At 44.6% G+C, this 22,566-nt stretch overlaps 1 protein-coding gene across 1 annotated transcript in view; it reads right to left on the reverse strand.

Moving 5' to 3' along the window:
- Positions 1–22,566, reverse strand: part of LOC127475593 (uncharacterized) — a 148,028-nt gene that overhangs the window by 124,043 nt on the left and 1,419 nt on the right. The window contains exon 2 of the mRNA XM_051797563.1: positions 15,719–15,902. Within this exon, the coding sequence (XP_051653523.1) occupies positions 15,719–15,813 (95 nt within the window). The 5' untranslated portion in view covers positions 15,814–15,902. The remainder of the gene's footprint in view (positions 1–15,718; positions 15,903–22,566) is intronic.

Below are 22,566 nucleotides of genomic sequence, written 5' to 3' on the forward strand. Positions count from 1 at the left end.
ACACAGATTTCTATTTTGCAACACCTCTCACTGAGGAGTCTTCTCCCCCTCCCATCCCTCCATTCCAGCTGTAAATTTGAAGGCTGTTTAGTTATAGTGGGACTGTCAGCAACAGGGAAACACAGGCTGTGCTGGATCATCTGCAACTTAAAAGGACCAGAAAAAAGAATTACTGCTACCTCTCTATTCCCTCTACTAAGATATTTTTGTACTAAAATCATGATAAAAACAAGAATTATACTGAAAGCAGCTCAGGCACCAGAGAAATGTGGGAGTTTGTTGCCTCATTACGACTAGATGAACATTTATACAGCAACCATGATATGCATCAGTGTCAGCAGCAACAGGGGGACTTTTAAGGGAATCAGGACTTGCTGCAAAAGAAATTATGTTGTCTTAGATGAGGAACATGGAAAGGGTTTGCAGGGCATTTTACAGGTGTATCCCCACACCTTGGTGCTCCTGCTTGGCTCTGTCCTACCCTAAATGAGGTTAGTTGGTCTTCACCCAGAGCCTGAAGTTTCCCAGGGGAAAAGCACTTGCCCCAGAATTGCACAGAGAGATTCTGGGTTTTCTGCACAGAAAAAGGGATGGAATGCTTTTCCTCCAGGTGCAGAGTGAATTTTAATGCAGGGGTGAAGTGCTGAGCTGGGTAACTCCTGCTGGCTTCCCTTCAAGATCCTTCCAGAATGGATTAATTTTTAAAAGATGTTTCTCTCCCTGAAGAGCAGTCTAAAAGGAGTGGAAGAGAGGAAAGAAGATGAATTAAAAGAACCTGAGGCACAGCTCCTGCTCTCCACAGGAACAGCTCTGCAGTGGATGGAGGCCATCAGTGTCCTCAGGGATGGAAAGCAAAGCTGGCCCCGTGGCAAATTCCATGGGCTCTTTGCACAAATCTCAAAGCACTCAGAAAAGCAGAGTTTCAGCAAAATATGTGCTTATTGGGCTTTGGTATTTATACAATTCCTTTCTCTGGCCAGAGAGAGAATCTTGTCTTAATAGTATCCCATTGGAGCTCCTCAAAACACAACACACACTCACTGACATTGAACTGACAATCTAATCATGTAGCAAAGGAAAACAGCTGCTTCTCACCAGGTATTGGGGATTGCTGACAATCCTCACTATTAGCCTTAAATTGTTGATGACTGAACTGAAATGCCTATTTAAACGAGGAATTTTTGAATGTCAATGCTGCACATTTTTCTGATTAATTTAGCCCTTTAAATTTGGACTAGCTAAAAACCACACACTTTCAGACTTAATCAGCTTCTACTGGTTCTCCTGAACTGGTGGGAGATTGAAAAAAAAAACTAAAAATAAAAAATCCAATGTTTTAATTTCCCTAAAGAGAGTTTTACTTTGAAATTTTGGTCTCAGTATCATGATTTCTTGATCATGATCAAGAAATTTCATCAGATGAAAATGATTTTGTGCAAACTAATTACTCTGAAAAATTCACGTGGAAAGCTCAGGTGGAAATTCGAGCTGCAAAGATACTTATATTTTTCTAAGCAAACATTTCCTCACAGAAAACAGATTCTCCAGTGAATTTTCAGAATGATTTTCAAAATCTTTCAAGTCTGCCACCTAAAAACAAGAACACCAAAACCTCTAGACAGTTTTTTTTTTTTTTACATTTGGGCATTGATTCACACAGACAAGTAGTGGTATATACCAAACTTATTGATCCTGTCACTATATTAAAAGCTGCTACACGGCAAAAAGACTAATCCAGGCAAGTCTGAAGTGTGAATTGCAAGTAAACTGAACGAGATTTCCTCACAAGAACCAAGTGGTTAAATCTACTCCTCTACTTAACAAAAATCAGATTAAAACCAACAACACTGCAGTATAATTTCTGTCTTCATTCACATTCTTTATCTGACCAGCACAGAGACAATTTAACTCATTTCCCAGGAATCTTGCTGCCTGGCATGGGAATACAAGAAGTCATTTAGATTCTTTCAGCTGTTCAAAAGAGAACATGTCCATCAAAAACATAGTCCATTAGGTCAGAGAGAGAATTGGATTTAAGAGATAATTGTTGTATTGGTGTTATGCTTGTAAGTATTCCCACCACAAACAGCAGTCCTTTAAACAAACAGTGAGGATTACAGGTGTCATTGCAGTTATTCTCACAGTGAATTTCATGCTGTAGCACGTCCTAATGAAGGATTAATGAGCACAAGCAACCATAGGGTGCCACCTTGCCCCAAGCCCACCCAATGTCCTCAGACAGACCTGGCCCAGTCTATCCCAAAACCCGAAATTTAATTCTTGGCCTCATCTGCACTAGAAAAGCTTTGCCACTGCTGTTTTCAATACCCAGCAATCTCCAGCCCTGCAGAGACAGCACATGGCTGTAAGTGATGACTTAGACCAGGGTGTCAAATAAAACCATCAGCCTCACAAAATTACTTTTGCCACTGCAGCCACAGGGAGGGTTCTGGGATCCCCTGCACTTCCAACTCCCAAGAGATGCACTTACACCAAATTTCACTCCCAGTAAAGTTGGCAAGCTCCTGGCATGACTTCTTTATCCCTTTTCAAGATTTCCTACCAGAGCAACCCTACCTGCCCTCAGCACACCCACCTCCAGTCCCACCTCTGCAGAGGCTGTGGCTGTGCTGCTGGCAGGGACCTTTCTCTGCCAGGTTCTCTCACTACTCCACCATGATAAAAGGAGAACCAAAAATGAGAAATTAAGCAATGCTTTGTTGCTTTTCCCAATTACTGTGATAAATGCCAGAGGGGAGAGATTAAAAACAAATATCCACGTTCCATCACAACACATCCTCCTCCCTCTCCCCAGAAGTCTCCACTTGGATGATCACGTAATATTTCTTGACCCTGATGTCTAGAAATAACACCTAACATCCATTTCCAGAATATCTGTATAAATTCCAAGTACAGCACACATGCACCCATCAAAGACAGAGAATTAAAAACATATGCATATAATTTGAAGCAAATGAAAGATCTTGACACCCTCAGCTGTGTCAGTGGTGGCGACCAGGTACCAGTCTATGTATTTATGTGCAGCAATAGTGCAGAGCTCTCTGCACTCAGACCTTCAAAACCATTAGCACAGGCTTTTATCCACAAAAATGTGCATTGTGCTTCTTTAAAAAAAAAAATCCCGAGAAGCTATAAACTAAAATGGATCACATTTCTCAGCAACTGACACCCTCTTTTGCTGACAGGGCTAAAACAATCAGTGCTAACACTTTGTTTCTGAAACACAGCTTCTATTGTCATCACAGTTTGACTCACCAGCACAGAGTATCAGCCTGTAGTTGGCAGTTTTAATTTCCTGCTGGTGCAAACACAGGGCCCTGTTCCAAGCCCACAACTTGTCTACCAGTGCAACACGTGAAGTGTCATAAATTTACATTTCAATTAAATAAATAGTCCATGTTCTCTGCTCTCAAGAGCAATGTGATAACCCTGAGTGAAGTCCTCAGTTTTATCACGACGAAATGCAAAGTAAAATCCAACATGGTGATGTTACAAATTTCATTTTATTGCTCTCTTTTCACAATATATGTCAGACAGAAGAAACCTGGAGAAAACTGGGATGGTTGCTAAACTGCTGCATCAACACATTTATTCACATGCTGCTGCCACTGGTGCAATAATACTGCAGGTCTTGTGTTTTAATTGCAACAAAGAAAGTGCCTCAAATTCATCAGCCTGGTAGAACTAACTTGCCAGGAGCTTTTCCCTACACTAATCAGGAATCAACACCATTTCTCCACAAGAGTAGCTCACAGTGCTAAAGGTTAATTTTTAAAGCAATTGGTTAAATGATTAGAAATTATATGTTAACATCATCAACCTGACACCTCAAAGCCTGGTCTAATTAGCACAGAGAGCAGGCAGAGGGCCAGGGTGGGCAAGATCACCTCCTGATGAACAGAGAGGAGGGACCAGATTTCTGCAACAGTGAGATGCTCAAGTTTCTTTTATACTTCCAGACATTATCTGGCTTGAGATCTACCTTGAGCTTTGACAGAATCCTCATGGACTGCAATACAAATGGGTTTGCATGAAGCTTTCTACGTCACCTAGAAGCTGGGGGTTTGTAACCAGCCCCCCAGGAAAGCTTTCTGCTGTGCTAAAGCAGATATTTCCCTATTGGTGCTGTTAGGAGGCTTTTCTTGCCTTTAAATTGCAGGATGAAAACAAGATCTGTGCAAGAGAGGCTCTCAGGTTCCAGCTCTGTACACCACACAACACTTGGCAGTCCTTGGTTGTGGTGACAAGGTCCCCAAACCGTATGGTGGGGCAGGAACAACAGATTAGAGACAGGCTCTTCAGTCTCTAGTCTGGCCTTTGGTGACATGACCCTGTGAGAAAACCTCCTCTTCTCTCTCTCTCAATATTGTTTTCTGAGAAACAAATAACATCACTGCAGAAGAAGAAATACTCGTGCTCATGTATCAAAAGGCAGAGCACTGAGATGAGGCACTTTTCACACTGCCATGCAACCCACAACTCCTCTGTGCCTACAGCTGCTTGGAAACATCACTCCAGCAACCCAGAAAGCACAAAGCACCACCACCAGTCAATGTTCTCTCTGATGATCTGTACAAGTCTGGAAACATCTGGTAGGTTGAGCTTTTTAATCAGGATATCCTCTGGAGAGCTGTGAGCGAAGGAGGTGGGATGGGATTACCCCTTCAAACACCAAGAAAATGAAGATGTTGTTCCTCCACCTTTTTTTTTTTACCTCCCACAGGTCTGTCTAAGATTTTGAGCAGTTAAAGAGGTAAACATTTTGTCCTCCAGGGAGGATGAGGTGATATTGAACCAGCAAAAGGCTTTGCCTTTTCTGTAGATTGATTCTGCCTATTGATTTTCAGAAGTTAAAATCCATTTCCCTGGAGGCCTGTTCACAGGCTAATTAGAACCACTTTCTCCCTCAGTTAAAGCTGCCAGGGAATGGCCATCGTGTCTGAGAAGCCACGTGGGAGATGCTTTTTTACATATATTGAACTCATAATCAGCTGCACTGCCTTGGTTTATCCACCTGTTTCTGCTGTTTAAAAATGCAGCAGACACAGCACTCAAGTGCCATTGCATGTGCTGCCATCAAATCAGCTCCAGAATCATTTCTCATCCTCTGGAAGATCCTCTTCCATCACAGTCACACTGGGGTTTGACACAGAAATGGAGCAGATCTGCACTCCTGCAGGAACACCCTGGGTGCTGGTGCCCGAGCACTGCAGCACATAAAAACAAAGTCTGTTCAGCAGTGGCTGTAAGGAAAAAAACAGGAGCAAAAGAGGAAGGAGGGACCCCTTTATATTGACAGCAGTGTCATGAGAAGACAGGCATGTGAGAGACGAGGAGACTCCTGGAATTTCAGAAAGGATTTTGTACTCCAGAAGACGTGTCAGTCATTGCAGGGAGGAAGAGGAACACAGAGTGCTAGAGGAAGAAAGCCAAATCCAAAGGGCCACGAGAGAAGTGGTATCTCCTTAACATTTATGGTTATTGCTTCTTTTCCTTTCTAATCCTTCTCTCCCAAAAAAGTTTGGCTTTTGCTGGGTTGTTTGCTAATAGACCCCTGTAACAAGGAGCCTTGAAGAGAACTGTGAGACTTAACAGCTTAATTTAATACCTGAGGGGCAATTTTCAGAGAAGGAGGTTAAAGACTGCAAGTCCTGTATTAAAAAAAAACCTCCTGTCAGCTCAGATTGGATTTGGTCTTCAGCATGGACTCCAAGAGAGGTGAGACTCTGCACCCTTAAAAACACATCTCCCTCCCTTGTCTTCCACAAAAAACAACCAAAAGCAATTTCAAACCACCTTTTTTATCATTATTATTTTCTTCCAAACCAAAATTCTTTCTCAAAGCATTCTGAGCATCAAAGAACATCACAACCAGACAGGCTGGTTCCAAAGTTTTTCCTACAGACTTCTTATGCCCATTAGCTCTGGAAACCTCTGCAGTGATGGAGTGTTGACTCCCAAGACCTGAAGTCTAAGATTCTCCAACTCAGACCACCACAGAGCTCCATCATCTAAGAACAAGCAACTGCAAATTACAGCTTCACTGTTTTGGGGCAGTTTGCCACAAAACCTTAGCAAGGTTTTATGTAGCTTTTTACTGCATTGATTAAAATTTGCAAATGCCCATGTTTCAAGGTTTAAACACTAACATTTCTAGGATTCAGAAAGTCACAGTAAGGCTCTAGTGCATGAAACGTTCATACCTTAGCTAAAATAATCTTAATTTTAACTAATTATAAGAACTTAACTGGTTATCTCAAATCACTTTGCTCCATAAAATCATGGTTGTGCCATAAAAATATTTATATACTGAAGCTACTAGACAGTGGCTGACTTTTTTAATGCCCAGACGTTTTTCCATCAGAAAGATGTGGTTTTAGTAAAAGAAATATTTTTATATGGAAAGCAGCAATTGAAAGGATACTAAAAACTATATTCTTAATAAATTAACCTTCATGGAAAACTGAATTGACTTCTGTTTTTAATCTGAGAACATAAGCACTCCCTTGGGGAAAAGGGAAGCAACTTAAATGGTGAAAGGAGACAAAATCCAGGGAAGGAAAATGGAAAACTCAAAACTTGCAGAGTGGCACTGGAAATTTATAGCAGGCTTTTGTTCAGGAACTGCTCTGGGGAGTGCAGAAGGGGGAAGTATTTGGTCCAAGCTTACAGAGTGTGTCAGAGGCTCAAACCCTGGGAGGGCTCCTCTCCACTGGCAACAGCCACCAGGAGGAATCAGCTTCAGAACAGCAAAGGTCTGGAGCCAGAAGTGGTTTCTCTTGCTCAGTGCAGGGCTGTTGCACATCAAAACCTGTGCTCACAGTGGCATCACTCACATTCCCCTAGCTCTAAACACTCACCTGTGCAAGCTGGGGGACTGAGTTCAAGGTGGTTTCAAACCCCAAAATGAAAAGTGAGGGGACAAAGTGCACTGATACCAAACTTCTAGCCCACGTGGACTCCTTAATGCTCAGAGGCAGCAACACAGAAAATATTCAGACCTGGGCTGCAGTTTCTCCTCACTTCTTTCTCTGAGGGTTCATTTATGCTGGATTTCATCACTGCACTTGGATAACGAGGAGCCAAGCCTTTGGCTCCACTCTAGACTGCACTGCTAAGATTGTTGGTGAGAACAGTCTGCTTCAGGGCAGGGGGGGACCTTGAAAAGCACCAGAACACAGAACACCTCCACGAGCTGCTGCTGTTTATCCCCTCTCATGGGCTCCAGAACATACTGGCTCAGTCAACAAGAGGGTGTTACAAGCAACAAGCTTTTCCTGTCAGCCCTGACATCTTTGTGGTCTCTGTAACCCAAGCTCAGCCCTCCCTCACTTCTAGAACAAGATTGCAAGAGGGACAGGACAAATGTGTTCCTAAATACCCCTTAACTAATATTAAAATTCAACCTTGTGAGGTCAAAGTCACTCCCAGTGAGAATAAATCAGCCAGATTTCCCTGATTTGCCAGCCAGGGAATTAGAGGACAGTTCTTGTTTGTACACAGCAAAACAGCAGAGCACAACTATTGAACCACAGGCACTTTTTCCAAGGCAAAACCACACTGATTTCTACATGATGATGATTCTGCCATTCATGGGAGCTCACTCATCCCACATTCCCACGTGGCAGTGCTGGGAATAGCTGTAAATCTTGATACCTGTCCCAGAAATTACTACACTTGACAAAGTGCACACTGAAGTGAAAGGATATCATATTTTTCCTCTTTTTCTTAGGATTGTTTTCTGGTTTATCCCTTCCAGGACCAAGTTTCAACAAATCCAAGCACTTCTGACAGTGCAATAGCTCATTTTCCAACCCTGCCCTCAGATTCTTGATGAAGGTTTCTTTACAAGCTCTGTCCTCCCAGCATCTCAAGTTTAAAGAATTTGAATGGAGATGTTCAAATGTACAGCTTTTGGAAGGGGATGGAGGGAAAGAAAAACCAAGGGCTATCTGCTCTACCATTTCCTTTCATTCAGAGACACTGCAACACATAATGAATTTTGAGTATCAGTAACATTGCATAATCCAGCCACCCACTACCAGGCTGCCTAGCACAAATTTGGCATACATTTTTTCCCCTTGCCAAAGTGTTCCTGCAGCAGGCCCCTTAATTGGCAGAAATGCTGCTGCTATCCTGGCTGTAGAACACATCTGAGGGGAACACTTTGTTCCACTGTGTCAAATTTGTACTCAGCAAACTCTTCCTTCCTGCTCATGGTGTTCCCTACTCTGGAAAAAGCCACTGACACCAGAGCATGCCCAACCTTGTTCCTGGCTCATCCATCATCCAGTGCCACAACTCCACCACACCACCTTTTGTTGAGAGTCTTGAACAAGCATCAGAGCCCTGTTGATGGAATCACCTGTCCTGAAATATCTCAATGGGCAGCATGAAACAAGCTCAGCACAGGACTTGTGTCACACAGAGGGACAGGAGCTGCATTTGGAGGCTGATCTCCAGCCCAGACTTGGGTTTATTCACAACTGCAACACCTGTGTCGTTCTTCTGCCCCAGTTCCCTCAATACCAACTGCAAATAACAAAAATTCCTGTCAAAGGGGCTTCTGGACAGAATTAATGCAGAGTTTGCTCTAATTTTTTCCTTCCCCTCAGCCCATCAGGCCTGGACACTGATGTAACAACCTACTCTACTCCTTATCACAGAGTGGTTTGGGATGGAAGATCATCTCAATCCAACCCCCCTGCCAGGGGCAGGGACACCTTCCACCAGAGCAGGTTGCTCCAAGCCCTGTCCAACCCTTTGTCCAGGAGGAGACCACGAGAGACAGTAACAAAAGCTTTCCTGAAATCCAAAAACATCACACTAACTGGCTTCCCTTGATCAACCAGGTGGGTTACCTTGTCATAAAAGGAAATAAGTCCCCCATGAGGACAAGGGCAGTTGACTTGGAAGTGTCCTTTAGATGAATAATTAGACACAGTGACTAAAAAGGCTGCAGGACATGTTTTGAACCCAGACTTCTCCAAGGGACAGAATCAGGATTGGGGTTTTTTTTAACTTATGAGAAGTACCCAATAATCCCATTGATGCTCATTATTCCTCCAACAAAGCTAGAAGGCAAAAACTTAAATACCTCAGTCCTAGTACCAGGCTGCAGGCCTTTGAAATACCCAGCAGGAAAGCACAAAGTACCCCACTCCCAAACTCAGAGCTCTTCCACAAGACCAAAAAATTGCATTGAAATGAAAGCAACAGATGTTCATTGCCACAGAAAAAATGTAATTACACAAGTTATAACATTACCATTGATTATATCTAACTTTGGCTTAAAATCATTAACTTTTTACAGCTTGCTTTGTGGGTAAGCACTTTCTATTCCACATGATGTCCTTCTAAATACAAAAGCACTCCCAAGTGAATTTAGCCTAATGAGAGAAGTCTGCAGTGACACTTATCATCCATTTATCTTTTGAAAAGAAACAACATAAGTACATTCCCCATACTCACAAGTTTGCTTCAAGCTTCTTTTCTGGAGTGAACTTAATCCCAGGCCACTTCCATTAGCTTCAGCTTTGGTGGTTTTATGTAGGGCTTGGTTGTTCTCTGGGGATTGGCTTGAGATCCACCACCTGCTTGCACCAGAGAGCCATGGGACAGCAATTAGCTCAGAATTAAGGTCAGCTGGGCTCACAAACCAACAAGTGACTCAAAGGGTGAAGGGGCCACATCAATTCAATGTATCCACAGGGACAGTGCCTCGAGGTGATTGATTATCAGTGATTAATTTGTGTGATGAGCTGGCACAGGCAAATGCCAGATCTGTCCTTCCCTCTCTCGATGGCAGAGAAGGGAGAGACCTTCCTGCTTGATGCATAAATATATATATATAATAAATATATATATATAGTTTTCCTACTGCATCATCACCCCATTTTCTGAGCCTGGCAGAACACAAACAGCCAGCCTAAGGTCTTTAAGCCAAAAACCTACTGAGGATGCAGAACTGTGTTTGGTGTCTACAGTAGTCAAATATTTTAACACCCCCATCATTTTACATGTGTACCAATGGGTGAAGAGTACACTTGTGGCTGCTCCTGATTCTACCACCCAGACTGGATTTTGCCCAGAGACATCTAAACTGAATTTCTAGTAAGATGGCTTTTCTTACTTTTTAATATACAGCAAAAAAAAAAAAAAAAAATCTTGCTCTTAGGAATAGCAAGTTTGCATTTCTCTGTTGAGAAATAACATGATCAAGAGAGCAAATAACACCAAACTGAATACCCAGCCTTGCTATTCCTAGTCATTAGGAGGGAAAAAAAAAAAAAAAAAAAGGAGATGCAGTAACTTTAAAGGAAGCACAGAGCCATTCTGCCAAACAAATGTCTTGACTTTAAAAATTAGAATAATTACTACTCCTCTCTTACCTTTTGATGAAGTCTCAAGTGAGCTTCACATCTAAATTGTCCTATAAATATAACATGGCTTGAGCTCAGACAAGCACCTCAGGAAAACACTGCAAGGGAAGTGCTTGAACTTAGTTTCATTATATAGCACCGAGGATAAATTGGGTTGATTGGTTCCTGAATGAAACCAAATGAGCTGAAATAATGCATTTAAGGTGTCACCAGCTCCAGAAATTAAAGGTGAAGACCCTGAAAATCGGTGAGCCTGATTCCTAAAAGTGAGGTGGAGTAAAGTAAGCAGAAGAATGGAAAGTAAAACTTGAACTATCCTGATGCTGAAACTCTCCTGTGGTGCAACAAGTAACCAAGTTATAGGTACTTTAAAATAGTAGCAAAGCACGAATGTACTTATTCTTAATAAGTTTCAGCTCATTTCTGGGTTGTGTGGAGTTTGGAGACATTTCTTGTGAGAGCAAATGCATCAGAGCTTAGTAACTACTGAAACAACATGAAAGAATTATTGAAGAAGTGTTCATATACACAACAGAGGCTGCTGGAAAACCCTTAATTCTGTCTCTACCAAACTTTTGACCTGGGAGCTCTTAGAATTTGTGTAAAACGGATTTTTTTCTACTCTATTTCTTAAAAAATATGTATACATAAAAAATGAGGGGAGAATAATTAGGCATATCCCAGGGACTCCCATATCATCTGTTGGCAGGACCCAGCCCCTCCATCCCAACCCAGGGAAGCCCAGGGTTAATCCCATCTCTGAAGACAGTCATCAGCTGTCATCCTCACCCCTGTCTGCCAGCCAGGGAACAGGGCAGGCTCCTCTCCAGATGGTTTTGCAGCTGTTTATGGGCAAGTGCTGAAACAGGGATTCCAGAGTCCTGGATGAGGAGCCAGATACTGGAGGTGAATGTGCCTTGGGAGCTGCAGACCCTTTTTGGGAACTGTTGGCTTAGGCACTTATGCTACCCCATAAGACCTCGCTGCCCTATTCCAACTGCACATTTCAGTTCCTAATTATCCCCCTCATTCCTCCTGCTCTTACTCCAGCCCTGGCTTCCCCCTCCTTTCTGTTGGGGGCACCAGAGGAGCACCAAGAGCCCAGCACTGCAGGTGCTCCTGGGAGTGGGGTGGTTGGGGGACATTCCCAGGAGGGTGTCTCAGCCCTAGTCCTGCCCTGGCCTTCCTGCAGTGTATGACAGGGGTGCCTGATGTGGTGGAGCCCAGTGAGAGTGAGTGGGTGCAGAAACAGAGATGCACCTCCTGCATCACCAGATATCTTGCCCAGATCCTGCCTGGCCAAAGCAACTCTTTAATTAGCCTGTTTTTCCATGAAGGAAATAGCTTCCAAGGCAAAACACAATCAAAAGCAAACTCCCAGCATGGCAAAATCTGGAAAGCACCCCCACAAGCCAAAACCCAGATCTCATGGGAAGTGCTGAGCTGTCCTCAGTCCTCAGGGAGCACAGGACTGCTGTGCAAGCCTGTCACTGTAAGGGTGACCAGTGACATCTGCATTTCAGTGCCCTGCTTGGCTACACTCTGCAAGCCTTTCCATCTGCTCATTATCAGAGTAGGCAGCAGCAGCACATTCAGCTAATTCAGCTTGGACTTGTCCCCCTCCCCCCCCAGGTCTATAACACAGCTCTAAACTTGCAGCACAAACTTATATTACAGATGGAATGCACAAAACCCTGTTTCCCTCCCTGGCAGCAGCAACTTTGAATGTTTCTTAAATCAGAAGCATCAAATCCTCTCAGCTTTAGGGGGGCTTTGATTCTCTTTCACAGAGTTTCTGAAGATAAAGCAATAGAAGATATCCTGCCAGAGCCAAACAGCTTCAGACTGCACAAAGACAGACAGGGTTTCCATCAGCCTACCTGGATTGCCTGGCTGGATAAAGCCTGAGTAAACCCCTCAACCTCACAGGGTAAAACTTAATAAATTTGCACATTTTGTGATGGTTAAAAAGCAACTCCCCCCAGTGTGAACGGCTGGAAGCATTAATGTGAACTAATACAAAAGTAGTCAAATACATTATAATGATTGCCACTCAGTCAGCAGGAGCTGTGTAACATAAATAAGGAACACATTAAATCTGTTCCAAATAATTGGCACGATGTGTTTATATAGGGCTAGAGTTGCATATTAAAACACACCTGATTTATTCTTCATAAGCAATGAGTATTTACTACATCTGTGATAGCTGTATAGATTCAGATGTCATTTTTTAAAATGATTAATTGGTATTTAATTAGCATGCATTACCATACCAGTTATATACAGCCTAGTTGGGAATGCAAATATAATTCTAATAATTACATAACTGGTTATGCTTTCAAGAGCCTACTACATAATGCAGTGCAGATAGCTTCCCTTGGCAGAGAAACACAGACAGAGTAACATTTAAAAAATGGCTAAATCCTCTTTTCAAAATGGAATTTGATCTAAATCAAGAATTCTTAGGCTTTCTGGTGCTCCAGTACAAACTTTATGTGCTGCTGCCTTTTCCAAACCTCCTGGGCACTTCTGTTCCTGCTCATGGGTTGTTGGTGCTGCACCTCAGGCTGATCCCACGAGGATCCAAGGCAGGATTCCTCCCCCAAGCACTCCTGTCAGTGCTGTCCAGATGGGCACGTGCAGCCTGGGGCAGGTGGGACCATCCCTCCCACCCCGGGCTCAAACACTTCCTTGGGCATTTGCCTTTCTGCTCACTCCCCTCTGGGTCTGGGTCACAGCAATGGCCATGAAGAGCTGGGATCCCTGCAGCAGATCTAACTGTGACAGCACAGAACAGGGGGGTTCACAGCTGACAGCCCAAGCAGGAGGAACTAACACCAGCCAGGACATGCTGCTGACAAGATCACTGTGATAATGTTTGACCCCTTTCCTCCCCTGTCAGCGGCAGCTCCTTTTTCAGCCACTTTCTGCGATAAATACACAAACCTGCACCCAGGGGGAGCTTGCCTGATGAGCCTGAGCGCTGAACAAGGAGCTGGGAGCTGCAGAGGGGCACTGGAGGGTTGCACTCTGCATTTGTTTTACAGCTTGGACCCTCAAAACTGTTCCAGTGCCTAAATCCCAGTGATTTTAAATCAAATTTGTGACCCTACATCTCTAAGTCCTTTTAAAAGAATAAGATGTAGGTTTTTTAAAGCACATGCAGCAGCTTAGACAGACTTTTGCCTTGGCATCTTTCTAGGAGTAATGGAATTCCCTCTCTGAGGACTATCATCACAGGGTTTGAAGAGGCTCTTTCCTTCACCGAGAGGCCTTTCTTTCACTACTTGCAAAGCAGAAGCTTCTTTCAAAAGCTGAATTGATATGTGAGGCTCTGGAGATGTGTCTTTGAATCTCAGCTGAGTAGCAGTGCTGTGACACCTCAAGGGCTGAGCAGAGGTGGCATCTCCAGCCAACATGCCCTCACAACTGCCAGACACGAGTCAACATCTCAGCACTTCCCTGGGACACGAACATTCCCACAGTCTCCTTCCCTCCAGTGGTGTGCTAATTCAAAGTGTCAGTGCAGAGAACAACCCTGGGGCCATGGGCAACATGAAGATTAGGAGAATCGAGTAATAACAGCCAGTGCTTGCATTCATCACTTTACCAGTATCTAAGAAAAGTCTTGAAAGCCCACCCTGAATCCCAGTGGGTCTGTCAGATACTCTCCTACCTTCTTTCAATTCCATATTCCCAACAGGGAGATGATTCTGAACAGGTTAAGAAGGGGTGGGGGGAACAAAGAGCTCTTTGGGAAGTGAAGAACAACACATTTTCTGCTCTTTCTCCCACCTGGGGAAGATGCTCCAACCCACAGCTCATCAGCCTGAATCCTGAAAGAGAAAAGCTGATTATACCCCATAGCAGAGAACCTGTCTTTTACCTGTCTCTCATCCACACTAGCTGGGGTACAATGTAGGGCTCTTTTTCAGCAGGCAAATCTCCCCTGGTGCTGACAGGTGAAAGTGCTGGTGTCCCCACACATCCACCCTCTGAGCTCTGAGGAAGGCAGAGAAATCCCGGCCCCTTTTCTGCACTTCAGCAGAAAAATCCACCCCCTAATTGGTGGCTGTGATGAAAACCCATCAGGTCCAACTCTTTACTCCAACACCACCTCCAATCCTTTCTTTCCAAAGTCCCACACCTCACACACACAGGCTGGTTTGGCAGACCTCGAGATACTTCTATTTCTACCTGTTGCTCAGGGTACAGGAACTCTCCTGCAACACTTGGTAAGACTAAGCAACCATCCTGCAATTCTCTTAACGAGATGAATGCACTTGCTGTGTCCCTACCAGAAGCTACAAACACAAATTTCTGTACATTAGGCCAAAGACACACAACCTCCTCTCACCCTCCGTGCTGCTGGGTGTGAGTTTGCAGCTCCGTGAGAGGAGGAGGGTCCCGGAGCCGCAGGTCTCAGCGTGCCCCACAGCATCCTACAGCTGCAGTTCATGGGGGAAAAAAGGCTGCATTTGTCACCCTGATAAAAACAAGCCCGAGATGCGGCATTTTCCCTGAGTTCAGTGACTCCCCGTGCAGAGCTTCCCCTCTCCCGAGCAGCCCTTTTATCCGGATCGCTTCGCCTCCCACCAGCAGGAACAAAAAGCCCGAAGCTATTCAGCTGCACTGACCAGACTCCCCTCCCCGGACTCTGCGAGAGTGATGTTTATCTTTCATTTCTCCTGTTGAGCCCAGTGCAGGAAAATCCTTCTGAAGATAAATCCCCTCTTTTTCAAAGGTTGAATTTTAAAGGCAGCAGTTTGTAGCTGATGATTTGCTGATCGCTGGTGAGGAATAATAAAGCCTTTGGTTTATAAACAGCTGTGCCTGTATCATCTGGTCTCTCTTTTTGTCATGCCTTGTTTTGGACCTTGAAGGGGTCACTAAGTGCTCAAAAGAACCTTTTGATTGTGCCTGTCCAATGCAGCCACACATCTCCATGTCATCACTGAGAGTCATCACTGAGTCAGTGCCTGACCATCACAGGCAGCAGCAGATTTACTGAGGGAAGGGTGACAGAGGGTTGGAAAGCTCTTTATGGGCTCCACACTAGCACTGTACCAGTCACCCAAATGGGAAAACGGGGGTTTCACCCTATTGTGGCACAGCTGACTCTGCAAATCCCAACTTACCCTTAGAGTTTTGTTCCTCACATCAAACCCACTGCCTGGGGAAGGGTACATCAACAAAGTGTCTCTCCTGGACCTGTCTCAACAACAGCAGGACCACCAATGCTCCCTTACCAATCCCAGGTCATTTTATATTCAAAGGAAGCATTAACACTGCATGCTTTGACAGCAAATACTTACAACTTATTGCAGACAGTTAAAGCAAAGGCACAAATTCCCACCAGGAAGCAAGGAATAGTTTTCACGGCTGTGAAGCTTTGTGGAGCCAGGAACATGCCCACTGCAATGTGAGCTGATCATATGGCCCAGCAGATTTTGACTTTCTCTTTGCCGTGTGTCACGTCCTTCAGAGCTTTCGTGCCAACTGCCAGGAGACAAGAAAAACACACTGTTATTAGGGGAAAATCAAATATTCCATTTTCTGGGCAAACTGTAGGGGCCTGAGCTCTGGCCTGTCTTCAGTAATAAAAGTATCAGCGTTTTTACATAAATATTCTGATCTAGCCCCAGCCTGATTAGCAAAGAATTGCAAATGTACCTGGCTCTCCACAGCCTGCAGGGAAAAAGCTGTGCTCCTAATGCTTAGTTCTTAAGGCTTTGAGTTTCTGGACACTGATTTTCTGATTGTCTACAAGTCGCTGTGAGTTTAATAAATTAGTCCAAAACCCCCTCCAATAAACAAACAAACATATCCCTGTGTTTTACCGTTCCCCTCCAGTGCTCCTGTTTATCCTCATCATCCATGGTGAGGGTACAGTGAGTGACATGCAGGAGAGAGATCCTGGGGACAAAGCTCTCTGTGTCAGTGTGACCCAGGAGCTGTCAGGAGCTGGTGGCACATGGCCATGGCACTGTGCAGCTTCTCCAGGCACAGTCCAAACAAACCCCTCTGCCCCCCCAGGGGCTCAAGCAGCACAGCCCTGCCCTGGCCCTGGGTGGGAAAAGGACTGTTCTGAAGGTGATTTCAGGACTGGAAGTGGAACACACAGAGTAAACCCTCTGCTCCACTTGGTCAAGGCTTCTAAAATCAAGTTTATTGCAAATCTAAAGAGGGACAAATTCTGATCCAAAGGCAATGGAAAAACCAGAACAAAGAGGACTTCACTGCTCTCACCAAAGCCCATGTAGGTACCCACACAGCTGGAGTTTCCACCAGTCAAAATCCCCTTTCAGCAGCAACATCTGACATTGATAGACTCTGACACATACCCTCACATAATTAAGCCAGAGCAGGATTAGAAAGAAAATATGACAAATGTTTCTCAGCTTCCCCAGAGGCACCAGAATCTGGAGGCAAAAGTCAGCTTATGGATAAAACTGGTAGTGATGAGATTCCCTGCCTGGTGCTGCCAGGTTGGGGTACAGTCTCCTTTTCTGCAGAACATCCAGACCTGCACCAAGTAACTCTCTGAGGAGCTCAGGAGGAAGAAACCTCTAAGAGAAGGCAGATAATGAGGAGAGGAATGAGTAAGCAGGGGCTTTGAGTCCCACACAGAGCTATCACCCTCACCCCAAGAACTGTGCCAGGAGTCAAAGCAGTGCTGGAGAACTCTCAGTGCTGCTCTGTGATGCACCAAGTGTGGTTGCTGCTGGAAGAGGTTTAAATAATCTACCTTTAAAAGGATGCTGTGCTGCCAACCTCTAAGGCAGAGTCACTGCTCAGTTCAAACACCCCCAAAGCTGGACCCAGCTCTGTTCTTGTTTGGTTTTTAGTCACTGGCTTTCTCCAAAGCCCATTGAAATGTTCCTGCTGACTCAAGTGAGCTCTGACCCAGACACCAAGCATGAGGCTTGACTGGGAATTGTTTCTTTGGCAAAACAGATTCCTTGGGCTTCCATCCTTTTATCACATCTGTCAATTTTATATAATTCTTATAAAACCAGTATGAAAAAACATCCCTTCTATTAATCGTTCCTCCAAAATCAGCGCAGGAGTTTCCCTCTCCACTATGAAGGATGCACCATCCTTGCAGCTCCTCTCACAGTTGCTCTTATGAAATGCAGATTGTTCACCTGAAGGTAATTTCTCTGTGTGGACAAAGAAATATAACAAAAGTCAGGAAATAAAAGAGGCTTTCCAGTATCTTTATTAACAACAGGTTGAGTTGAGGGAATCAGTGTGCTGTAGGTTTTGCATACTCCAAGTGGAATTTAACCTGCAGAATGAGACAATCCCTCTTTGAGGGAGAAATTAGCAGATACAAATGCTGTAATTTTTCCAGTAGAATAGGACTAAAAGCCTTCCCACCTTGAACAAAAACAAACCAAGTACCAAAAGCAACACTGCACTGCGCATGCGACTTCCAGAGCTTCTTCAGCGAGATAAAAGGTAAGTCAGAGTGCCAAATCAAACCTGCTGCTCTCCCTGGCTCTACCCTGTGCTCTGTGGCCCAGATCTCTGCCAGCTGTTTGGCACCATCACTTCAGTGCACAATCTGTGCAGATGCCCTGTTGTATAACAACAAAACTCTCCCTGGAGCCAAGATGGTCTCCTGAGCACTTTTATGCATGGTGAAGGAAGAGGATTCTTTTTTTTTTCAGTGTACAGTCTGTCTTTCAGGGGAGAGACAGAGTTCAAATCAAAGTGTAATAGTGGTTTGAGTTTCCACAGGAAATGACTTGGGGTTATTAAGATGTATTTTTTTCCATTGTAAAACGATCTCAAATGCTTTAACACAAGGAGAGGGACCTAAAAATCCTGCCAGAGCCCGTACTGCTGAAAGTCACTGTAATAGCACACAATTTACATTCTTCCCCTACTGCAAAAAACAAGGACAAAGCCTTTGATCTCCCCATCTTTTCACGTTGCCACTGCAGTGTCTGCCAGGTGTAATCTGCAGCACTGAAGGTCTCGGGCTTACTGCAGCACTCCAAGGATGCTTTGATGACTTTGGATGGAGGAGAGGTGAGGAGCAGATTTTCTGGACTCGTATCTATAACACTGGTGCTTGAAATGACATGGAATTGGACTCAGCAACCCACATGGTGCCCTCCTCTAGCCAGGCTGCAGCTGTCTCCAAAAGGAGATCCCCTGCGGGTGCAAATCCCTGCGGCGCCTCCGCCCTCTCGCTGCCGGTGCCTCTGCTCTTCCCACACGGCACCAGGGACCACAGAGCAACGCACCTGCTCATGAGCACTGTGATTAAGAGGTACGAGGACAAGCCCCTCCTATGTTCTTTATATCTGGGATGGCTTTTAAAAACCCACTCGACCACATTCCTGAAATAGTGCTGACTGAAACCTGTCCCACAGCCCTCTGTAGAGAGTCTCTCCAGTGACTCCTCCAGGACCAGGACACTTGCCTTTCAAACATCTGGGTGGGGAGAGAGAGCTCTAACCTTAAAATAAAGTATACCTGTAAATTTAAATTTAAGGGCACGTTCAACTCTACCTATAAACACAGATGTTAACAACACCCTTTCAGAAGTGGGGGATTGAATTTGCTTTTGCTCATAGCTTTGTAGCTCAGGAGTGACCCCACTGCAATCGGTGTGCAAAGTCCATGATTTTAGATAATCCTTTGCACCTGAGTGACAATTCTGGTTCAGAAACAATTTCAAAGAGAGATGAAGCCCTGCGTGTATCGCAGAGCACAAACGTAGTTCTGATGAGATTTGATTGCCAAGCTGCAGGGGTTATATATTAGTGTGCTGGTAACTTGAGAAAAGGATCTGTATGGTGCCCACTATCGAGTTAGCAACGCAGCCAGATCAGTCTCTGGGTGTCCCATGGGATATTGTGCTGCAGTTGCTTTCGATACCTCTTTGTCATCCACTTCCACTGCAATGCTACATTCCATTTCCAGGCTCTGCACTAACAGATGGTAACTTCAAGCCTCTAAGTTTAGGATTAAGAAATGAATGTATGGATCTCATCTGACAGCACGTGCTTGGGATCTAACAAACCTCCCCCTTGGGCTTCTCCAGAGACATCCCTCTCTGCCCTTCTCACGTGGATGCTGTATCAAGACCCCTCCGAACTTGGCAAAAGCAAAATACCTTCCTGATGCTTTGGCAAGAGATCAGTTAAGTTTTTCCACTTCCTGCTGAGTAGGAATCCGATGGGAAGAGAGTCATCCACATGGTGATTTTTTGGGGCTCTCAAACCATGACAACAGGGCACAAGAACATCTCAGGAAACATCAGTGCTCAGCTGGCCAGGAAGAACTAGTACAACTAAAGTCCATCTCACCCAAAGGTTGGACCTGTGCTCCATGGCATCGCTACACTCACAGCTGACATCAAGGACACAAAGGTGGCATTTCACATATTCCCCACCCTGAATTCAAAATTCACTCTCAACAATAATATTCCACCCAAAAGGTACTTCAGGAGGACAACAGGTTACAGAGATGGTCCCTAAGCTTCCAAACACTCACTGCCTACCTTTTACCCAGCCAGCACTTAGTTTTGAAGCCTGAATGGAGCAATGAGAGCTGCCTTTCAATTTGCCAAGGCAACAGCCTTCGGCTGCCCACCATATATACTGTGACCTTCACAGCCAGACAAAGCAGTACCAGCTATTCACTGGGATAAACAAGGGGTTTATAAAAAACAGACATTGGACATGGCTGCTCAAACAGCCCTCACCACGTAGACTGCTACTATCTGCTTCCTAACATGAAGACAGTTTTGTTAGGAAATTTTAAAATTAGGCATTGAGCACCTGGGAAAAAAACCAACTATTCAAAGAGAAATAAAATGCCAAATGGAGTCATTTTTTAAGATGGCCGGGTATGGTTTTGTGCATTAGCACAAATGCCCCTGGAGGAGAAATTCTGAACAAGAAGTACATGTGCAAAGAGTTGCCCAGAGAAGCTGTGGCTGCCCCATCCCTGGAAGTGTCCAAGGCCAGATTGGAAGGGGCTTGGAGCAACTTGGGCTAGTGGAAGGTGTCCCTGTCCATGGCAGGGGGTGGAACAAGATGAGCTTTATGGTTCCTTCCAACCCAAACCATTCTGTGATTCTATTAGTCTATGATTCTACATTATTAATCATTTTCATATGAATACTTTTTGGAATATTACAAGAAAAACACATGGGGAATAACAGACTTTGAGGTTCATAAAAGACAGTTTGATCCTTGATGACTTGGCTTTGTGTGCAATAAGTCCCCGAGGACTTATTCTGACAGTAATTCTGCACTGAGCTCCCTACTCTTGTTTGATTAAAATACATCCTCCTGCACTTGCAGTCCTTACTTAGACATCTGGAGAAATGGAAAATTCACCGCTCCTTGTGGTAGCTCGTCACCCACACTGCTGAAAGATGTGTTCCTTGTGTACACAGACAAATGGGAAACATCACTGTTCCACACTCCTGCATCCCCCCCTTTTTAACTCTGATTGATCACGGCTCTCACACGCTCCAGGCCCAAGTCCACCCGCTACTGAGTGCTCTGCTAATGCTTGTGGGTGTGCAGAAGAGACTCAGTGCATGGTGAGAGCACAGGGCTGGAGGGGAGAAGTGTCTCTTGCTCAGAGAACAGGTTCTGCTGTGCTGCAGAATGACTTCAGGCAGCAAATGATTTTTTAAGGGTTTAACAGGAGTAAGTTCCCATGGATACATGTGTGTATCCTACATGTTCAAGGAAACAAGTGTGTCACGGACTCACTAATGCCTCATGTTGCTCAATTAAACATTTTTGTGCTGGAAGGAAAAAAGGGAAGTTGAAGTCAGTCATTTACTAAACAGATGAAGTAACTCTCTGTCCAGTAGAACCTATTGCTCTGCTTACCTGTACCATCTCGTGTGATCACCCAAAACAAATCAGGTAACAGAACAGATGACAAAAGTATCTGTTCCGGCTTTTTTTGCCTTTTGTCCTGGCCACTAAACGAAGACATACAAAACCAGTGAGAGAACAGCTTCAAAATAAACAGGAGACAGGACTGCAAAAGTTGCATGCAACCTAATTCTCAGAGCTGATCTATTTATGCCAAACCCGGATCTTACTTGAAGTCTGTGGCAGTCAATCCCCTTGACTGCCATGCAGGCAGGATTTGGCCCTCATAAAGTATCCTCCTGCATTCCCAGCTGCTTGGTCCAGCTGCCACAGAGGAATGCAGGGCTGCTGAGGGCACTGGCATGGGATGGAGTTCAAACTTCCAGTGAAAAAAAAAAACTCCACCTCAGCGCTTGGATTTAAACTTCGTTGGTGCGATGGCTGAATCTGACAAAGTAAACCCCTGCCTGACAATAATTGAATTTAGATTCTTCTCCCTCACCAGCATTCAAATCGTGTTTGAGCCAGTTCTTTATTGAATATAGCTTTAAGCATTTGGAGAGAGACACAAACATCGATGAAGGAAAGCAGAGTTATATGTATGTGTGTGTGTTCATTTCACAGCAAATTACAAACAAGTACTCAAAACAGTATTTTTACGGGGCTGAATCCTGCTTCTACAAGTCAAGAAAGACTTTCACCACTTCATAGCATGCCCCAGAGAATTAGTTGACAGTTTGCACAAAAGCACTTTGAGTAGGGATTAAAACAAGCAAATAAACACATGGCACTCATTTTAGCACTCTGGTTTAAACAGAAATGTTTGCAGGCTTAAAAGCCAGTTAATTCCTATTGGAAATCAATGGGAGCTGAGGAAATACAGCACTCTGGTAGTCTTGAAAAGCTGTGCCTTGACTGTGGATTGCACTGATCTCTGCTTTCTCTAAAATAAGATTGAAATGTAAGGTGCTTATCGATTTTTAACTGTCCCCAGATTTCCAACCTAAGGGGAAAAGTTGTCTCCGTGAACCTCATTCATCCCACTCTGTGCTTCCCCCTCTTCAGGAGAATCAGCCGTCACTGACGCTCGATTTTAAATCTTACTACAGCATCGCCACGCTTTTCAGAGCAAGATTCAAAAGAGGAGCTATTGCCACGGCGAGAAGAGGCTGTTCCAGCCCCGGCTCCGCATCCACCTCCCTCTCAGCCTCTCCGGGCGCATCTGGAGCGCCGTGCGCCGGGCACCTGCCGCTGCCTCTGGCTCTCCCTGTTGGCCGCTGACATTTCTTTTGCCTGATGACTTG

This window comes from Manacus candei, unplaced genomic scaffold (genome assembly GCF_025592945.1).
Source record: "Manacus candei isolate 608988 ecotype Guabito, Panama unplaced genomic scaffold, ASM2559294v1 h1tg000047l, whole genome shotgun sequence".
Taxonomy (NCBI): Eukaryota; Metazoa; Chordata; class Aves; order Passeriformes; family Pipridae; genus Manacus; species Manacus candei.